Consider the following 8,372-nt stretch of genomic DNA (forward strand, 5'->3'; position numbering starts at 1 on the left):
TCAACAAATTCATCAATCAGAATCATTTTGCTCAGGAAAAATAATTAGGAGACCTTGCACATGGATTGACTCTATTAATCAACTTGACCAAGAGGGGGACAGAAACAAGCATTATTGCTCAGCCATCTTGAACGACCAAGTCAATTGTAATTGACTGAACGTTGATAGTAGTGCGAGAGTTCAGCCTGCAGGTTGAAATTAAGCAGTACCAACTTGACCTCTTTCGCAGCAACAAACTTGTGAGAATGCAAACGCGTCAAGGATAATCTGGTCATCGCGGAACAAATTGTGCAGTGGGACCCGCCACGGGAATAACAAAGATAATGACAAATATGCCCTTTATTTCATTAAGGCTCCGTTTGATAAATTGGTGAGATTTAAATTAGTAGTGAAAAAAAATATATGCATTTAGTAAAAATAACAAAGATTGTGAGTTAAGATACGATAACATGAAAAAATGACCGGTGAAAATATTAATTTAAATTTGATATAATTTTGTATTATATTTGACATTTTCAAAAATAATAAAATCAATAAAAATGTTTTATATCAAAATAACAGTTACTTCAAAAATTTGAACCATAATAGTAATGTCTTTACACATAATAATTTGAATCAAATAATACTTATTTATTTTATTATTGATATATTTATTGATTTAATTAAGTAATTATGAATATAATTACATTTATTTACCTAAGTTTACCGTGTTAAATGTTTATGAGTTTAAATATTTCTCACTCAAGTAGTATTTAACAAAAAAAGAAAAAGAAAGAAAGCTTTACTGTTGTGGCCTTATTTTAAATGATTGTAAAAAATTATTAGTATAAAATTTAATTTCTAAGCAATTGAATATCATTGAAAATGGTATGGCTAAAATGGCCAAAGCCTCCTTGCCTTTAATCTTACTTGAATGGCTAAATCCACGTATTTATTCCACTAATAAGTATATTTATTTTTAATTAAATGTGTTGAATACAAACACCTCTTCTCTCAAGATATAATTTTGATAAAAAAAAAACTAAAAAATCTTGCAGTAGTGAGATCCTTTCAACAAATAGTTCAAACGATTCAAGAATTGAATAAAGTAATCATAGACATCTAAAAATATTCCATTAGCCAAATTTCAAGGAACATTTAATAATAATAATAATAAAAGCATTTATAAAACTTTACTTTGATTAATTAAAGTTTTGTTTTCAAAATATTTTTTATTTAATACAATTCATCCAATTTTGTTTTAAAAAACCCATACATTAACTATAAATTTTTTGCAACGTGCTCCTAATAATAATTGCGTTAACTGGAGAATTGGATAGCGTGGGTGTCCTTCGTTTAGGGGTTGGGCTGAAATCTCACACTGACGTGGTCGCGCCCTGTCAGTTCTATCTTCGCTGCCACTTTTATGCCTATATATCCATTCCCTCATTCCACGCTCATTTGCATCAAACCAACACGCCCATCCCCCTCTCTGCTTATCTTATAACAAAAACCCAACATCCAACATTATCTCCCATTTTTCAGGTAACCCTTTCTTTACATTATCTTTATTTCTCTTATCTTTTCTTTTCTTTTCCTAAGCTTTGGTATGAGATCTATCTACTTTCATAGTCAGATTGAGATAAGCTTTTACATGGATGTATGCATATGTTGTTGGTTTGTTTTCTTCCTTCTTAAATGTTGGTTTTTAGGTGCGTTACGGACATGATTTTGCTTCTTCTTACTCGTACTAGTTTAGGAAATTAATTGCTTTATACAGACATGAACTTGGATTTGTCTCTTTCTCTGTCTGTCTCTGTCCCTGTCTCTGTATTTTTTTTTTTTTTTTTGCATTTGGTCTTATGGGTGTTTTAGTGTTCATGGTCAGATCTAATGTGTCCTAACATTCTTTGCTCCAAGCTGTTTTAGTTCTCAGGAGCTTACAGAAGAACACCCTGCTCTTTGCTGTTTCTTATGGCCTTTCTTTTCCGGGGAATCTTGATTTTCATTGTTTTGATTGATTTTTTCTGTTGTTCCAGTCCGATATTTAATCATGTTTTCCATGAATCTACTCACGTCTTTGACTGCTTTAATTTGCTGCCGTGCCCTTTGCTTTAGGTTTTCTGATATGCTCATCATGATTGAGGAAATTAGATCTGATCTCTGATCTCTCCATGATTTTAGCCTAGGAACTCATTTTAGTGATAATGGTTTTATTTTATTTCAAATTTTCAGAAGGAAAAAAGGAAGTAATTTTACATAAATAGACATAATATTTCATTTAAGTTTTGGTTGGTGTCACATTCTGTTGGGTAGGTGAAATTGAGATCTGGGCTTTTAGAAGCTCAGGGAATATAATATGGCCTTTGAGTTGTTGTTGTTCCCATTTTGTCTACCCACCACTACAATAAAGTAATGTTTTTCTTTTCTGGGGTCACAAATGACCACACCTTGAAGTTCGGAATCATAGGAGGAGGGCGTGTTTTGCCAAATATTATTTATTCTTAATATTGTTTTTGTAATTGGATTTGGATGTTTCCAAGCAGCACGTGGGTCCTGCTGCCGACCTGCAAAAGTGTAGTCAAAATTAAGTTGTGTAATTTGTAGAAAATGGCTCCTATTGCTGTCATGATCGGTGCTAGTATTAACTTCTTATTCTATATGAACTGGGTTCAGTAATATTTGAATTGACCTTTTCCATGTTACTTTATATGTTCAGGTGATTACCGGCTCCTTCAAAATGGAAGTTACCGGGGGTTAAAACTTTCTGAATTTTATGGCCTTCACTAGTATGAAATTTCTGACGTCTTTGACTCTCACCTATAGATAAAATACTTTTTCCTTGGTTTCCTATCCTTATACTAATTTGCTACGGTTTGGCACTCTTGTCTTTAGATATTCGGGCAATGTGTCAGCAAAGGAGCAGTTACAGAGGTGTACAAAGAACTTTACATAGTGCAGCAGGAAGTAATTACTCAAAGAGCAGGGCCTCTGGCATGGAATATGAATCAGACTGGATGAAGCATAGAATATCCTCAGCATTCACAACTCAAGTGATCCGGTCTGCAACATCATTTATGCCTTGGTGTTGTAAAATCCCTATAGGTGATGGATTTCATGAGTTTCTTTAATTAGTTGTCTAGCATTCAGAAATATTTATGCAAACTTTGGAAGATATATTTGCACCGAATACAAGTACCATCAAGAAAATGCCTGGTTTTGTGAGAGGAAAGAAGAGATTCACAGAACCCGATAGGTGTCTCTGCTCATCGGTTAAAGAAGATATACTGATTCAATCAAAAGGCAATTCTCATTCATCTTCTCAGGCCACTGATGAATTAGACAGCCCACTGCTTCCTGGGCTTCCAGATGATGTGGCCAAGTATTGCCTTGCTCTCGTCCCTCGTTCCAGCTTCCCTGCCATGGGTGGTGTATGCAAGAGGTGGAGGTCATTCATCCAAAGCAAAGAATTCTTAACAGAGCGAAGAATAGCTGGAATGCTTGAAGAGTGGCTTTATGTTCTAACTATGGATTCTGAAGGAAAGGAAAGCCACTGGGAGGTTTTGGATTGTTTCGGACAGAAACATCAGCTTCTTCCACCAATGCCTGGTCCTGCAAAAGTTGGGTTTGAGGTAGCTGTCCTTAATGGAAAGCTTCTTGTCATGGCCGGCTATTCCGCAAACAATGGGACTGTCTCTGCCTCAGCAGATGTTTACCAATATGATTCTTGCCTCAACAGGTTTGTTTCCAGTTTGCACCTTTTTTGTATCAGGCTTGAAATTCTCCCTAGGACTGGTTGGGAACTTTAGAAACTGAACTAGTTTGGGTCAAGCGGGGAGGTTTAATCCTTTTTAATATCGTAATTTCTTTTAGCCAAAAAGTAGGTTATTCAATTAAAAGATATGGTTTAAAACTGTTTCAATACTGAATTACATAATATTATATGATTGGCTAGAACCAAATTGAATAGAATCAAAGGTTTCTTAAATGACCCCTCTTGTTGTATTGGTAGTAATGAATCTCAAAGAGTTGAGCCTATCTAGTTCAAACAGTCTTCAATTTTACTTGTGATTAGTAATCGACAACTGCTAATTGGTTAGGGGAATTGTTACATACTTTAGGGGTTAGGAAATTCAATACCTATTTGGAAATCTCCTTCATTTGAATTGACCATGACTGACAACACTAGCTGTCCCCACTCCATGTTACTATTCGAAGTACCTGCCTGATAAACACCCTTCCACTTCCTCCTCCCCCTACCTAGCAAAGATGTTCAAAAGAATGGCAACAGTTTTCATTCTTGTTGGTTTTAACATCTTCATAATTGCAGGTGGAGCAAATTAGCAGACTTGAATGTTGCTCGCTATGATTTTGCTTGTGCAGAGGTAAATGGCATGGTTTATGTGGTTGGCGGCTATGGGATTGATGGTGAAAGCCTCTCCACTGCAGAGGTTTATGACACTGATACAGATAAGTGGACTCTTATAGAGAGTCTTCGCCGACCACGCTGGGGTTGCTTTGCATGTGGATTGAATGGAAAACTTTATGTCTTGGGTGGAAGGTCAAGCTTCACCATTGGAAACTCTAGGTTTGTCGATGTGTACAACCCTGAAAAGCGCACTTGGGGCGAGATGAAGAATGGTTGTGTCATGGTCACTGCCCATGCTGTGCTGGAGAGGAAGCTTTTCTGCATGGAGTGGAAGAACCAGCGGAAGTTGGCAATATTCAATCCAGAGGACAATTCATGGAAGATGGTTCCTGTTCCATTGACTGGGAGCACAAGTATAGGGTTCCGTTTCGGGATACTAGATGGAAAACTTTTACTATTCTCGGTGGAGGGAGACCCTGGTTACCATACCCTTTTGTATGATCCGAATGCAGCCCCTGGTTCAGAGTGGCAGACTTCTGATATAAAACCTTCTGGTTTGTGCCTATGCAGTGTGACAATCAAAGCTTGAAAGAAGCATTGCCTGATAATTAAGGATCTTCATGAAGTCTAGAATGTCTGTTTGTGCATTTGCTACGCTACTTCGCGTTAAGTTAATTTGTGTGGGAGCATGTCAAGCTCCAAAACTTTCTGTTGGACTATCTTGCTGGTGTGGAACTAATTAATTGGATTTCTGTTTACCTTTTTATTATTCTTAGTTGATAATGCTCTTAATTTATGGATTTCTGCCAGGACTATAGTTCAATGGTGCGTTTAATACGCAAAGTTGTGAGCAGGATAGAAGAAAATGAGATTAGGAAGTGGATTGGATTAGATAATATCATATTTTATGTTTGGTGTGTAAGAACTATTTTTCCTTAGATCGTGTTTGATGTGTGCAATATTGAAAGTAGATTAGGATTTTTTTTTATTACCCTTTAAAATCAATATGATTTAAATCTATAATTTTTTTGCTGTAATTATAATTCATGTTCTTTGATCAAAAATATATTTGAAATTTAAATTTATAATAATTTTATGGTTAATAGCTAAATTGATTTTTATAAAAAAGAAATTGTAAGAAAAACGTGCGGATTTAAAAATATTGTGGAATAATTTACTCTAGTCAAACTTTGTCTTGTACTTCACTTTTTTGAAGATTAATGTAGAGTGCTTCCAAGATTTTGATTTTTGGACTTCTTACATGTTTATTAATTTCCAAACTATTATGAAATTTAGTGGCAATCACACTTTTCAAGGTATAAGAAGCTTAGCCTAACAATGGAGGGAGAGTGGTTTTTCTCTAAAGAGTAGAGAGTTCTCTGCTCTTGTAATTTTCAGAATATTCTTAATGAATTGTTGGTGTGACATTTGGTAGAACAGCCAATCTTATTTATAACCCTTTAAAGATCAACTAATAATTCTTATCAAGACAATCCTAATAATATGTTATAAGATAATATTAACATCTCTCGTAACTTTGATAATTCCGTTTATCAAGATAGAGGAGCTAAACATTATCATAGATGATATAATCCAAATAAGATGACTATCATGGGTGTTATTCTAAAAAGTCCAACATCTCACACTCACACATGATGGTGAAACCATCCTACCACTCTCTTAAACCGTCTTGTGCCAAGTTCATATTGGTTAATGGACTATGCTACTTTTGAGTGCACTTGAATTTTGGGAGCTCTATATTAGGAGCTTATCAAAGCTAGCATAAAGACATCAACCCTTCAAAAATATAATGTATTGTGTATCCTAGACTTATTTGATCACATCAAATTGAGTATCTCAAAAGCCCTCAATAAGCATACTTCAACCTCTTTTTGCATTGCAACTTATATTCACATTTGTGTCATAGCTCTCAAACGTGACATAATGAGTTGACATTGAATATAGTGCATTAATGTAATATAAGATAGTCTTCCCTTTGCCTTCATGCTAATTATTTTAAAAGTGTTAACTCAATGAATAAGTGGCAAGAATATCCAAGAGAGGAGATGAATTGGATTTTAAAGATTTGGAAAGTGAAAATAGAGTACCTATAGTCGACGATGATGAGCAGCTAGTCGACTATGGTTGTGTCTTGTCTTTATAAATACCTTTCTAAACTATTTCATCAAGTCTATAGTCAACTATAGAAATTCAATAGTCAATCTTAGTGCGAAAATCATTCTGAAGACTTGTAATAGAGATTTTTGAAAACTTTGATAATTATTCTAATTATAAGTTTGTACAACCAAATGTAAGCCAAAGATTACTTTTGAAATACTTAAAACAATTTTCAAGTTTGAATCAAGCAGAAGCAACTTAAGAACAATATTTCAAGAAATCTTTTCAACAATAGATAGACAAATGACGATGGTAAGGTTTAACAAAGAGCCAAATCAATATGTGAAGAATATAATTCAAAACACAAGCAATTTATGAAATGGGTTTTCTTAAAATAGAATGCAACAAATCAAAGCAAAAATAAAAATGAAGACACAAAAATTTTATAGACGTTCGACTTTCTCAAATGCATATGTTCTCTCCCTTAACTCACTAAGAAGTTTTAAATCCACTTAAGGAAATGCGTTTTTTATGAGATCAAGCATTAAACTCTTACAATGACTTTTTATGGAAGATATCATAACCTTCACAAATGCCTTTTAATGAGAGCAAGTACAACCCATGGGTTTTAACGAGCTTAACCACAAACCTTACAAATGCTTTTTACCGAGAGAAAACACAACCCATGGATTTTTAATGAGCTTAACCCCAAACCTTACAAATGCCTTTTATCGAGAGCAAGCACAACTCTTGGTTTTTAACAAGCTCAACAACAAACCTTGCAAATGCTTTTTACTAGGAGCAAGCACAACCCATGTTTTTTATTGGGCTTAACCACAGATCCGCACTAACTTTTCAAAGATGAGATAGAATCTTTACAAGGAATACCAAGGGTGCCTTTGAGAGGTGGGTTTTCCTAGTTTGGTACAATGGAGGAAGAATGCCTAATAATGGATAAAAAAATTGGATATAAAGATTAAAATGTAAGCACAAAGAAAGTTTAGCTTAAGTAGACTTGGTTTTGCTTGGTTTTCTCTCTTTTCTTTTCAAGACCATGATCTTCAAGAGTTTGACCCTTTTTCTTTCTTCTTCCTCACCTTGAAATGCTTCCAAATGGTCATGTTTATAGTTGAAGAAGTCTTGGAGCCGTTGGAGGTGATTAAGGCAAGAAACTAGCCATTTTGCTTTTGAATTTTGTGTCCAATGGTCATTTATAGTCAAGTGTAGAAGTTCTCTAGTCGATCCACTTCTAGAAAGCTTGTATTTTTAACATTAAAGCTTTAAGGGTGGACTATAACTTTGTTAAGGTTGACTATGGCTTTGAAAAGTCCTATTTTCATGCATCTAGCTCATTAAGGTCAACTGCACATGTGCCAGGGTCAACTATGGCTTTGTGTTCTTCAAGTTTTTTTTGTTCGTTCTTGCCCATTCTTCCATAGGATCAACTTGCATTACTATAGGATCGATTAGAGCTTTGTTTTTTTTCTTAATATTCCTTGACATTTCAGCATGTAACTTTGGCCATATCTTCCTTGTGATCAAATGTTGAGTTGAGAATGAATTTCTTGACTTAAGACGACCTTGGTGTTGCGTAGATTGATAATTTTTGAATGCTTCAAGATAAGCTTCATCACTTGTGAACCTATTATGCAAATTCAACATTTGAAGGATAATTGTTAGAGGGATTATACATTCATACAACTAAGTCATACAAGCTTATATATACATAATTCAATAACTTCAAAAATCAAGCTTGTAATTATGTAAAAACAAATATATGAGAGCTAAATCATTTCAAGAACTTTTCGAGAATCATTCAAATAATATTCAAGCCAATTAAATCATTTTGTCATAATCAAAACGATAATCATTTTAAAGCTTACAAGCTCCCCCTTTTTGATATGAC

At 34.5% G+C, this 8,372-nt stretch overlaps 1 protein-coding gene across 1 annotated transcript; it reads left to right on the forward strand.

Moving 5' to 3' along the window:
* The first annotated feature begins 3,111 nt into the window (after window positions 1-3,111).
* LOC110413785 (Galactose oxidase/kelch repeat superfamily protein) lies at window positions 3,112-5,117 on the forward strand. Its single transcript, XM_021424745.2, has 2 exons — window positions 3,112-3,718; window positions 4,310-5,117. The coding sequence occupies exons 1-2, from the start codon at window positions 3,138-3,140 to the stop codon at window positions 4,935-4,937; spliced, it is 1,209 nt and encodes a 402-aa protein (XP_021280420.1). The 5' UTR covers window positions 3,112-3,137; the 3' UTR covers window positions 4,938-5,117.
* The last annotated feature ends 3,255 nt before the right edge of the window (window positions 5,118-8,372 follow it).

Source organism: Theobroma umbraticum, unplaced genomic scaffold (assembly GCF_002168275.2).
Source record: "Theobroma umbraticum cultivar Fairchild unplaced genomic scaffold, ASM216827v3 scaffold_30.0, whole genome shotgun sequence".
Classification (NCBI taxonomy): domain Eukaryota; kingdom Viridiplantae; phylum Streptophyta; class Magnoliopsida; order Malvales; family Malvaceae; genus Theobroma; species Theobroma umbraticum.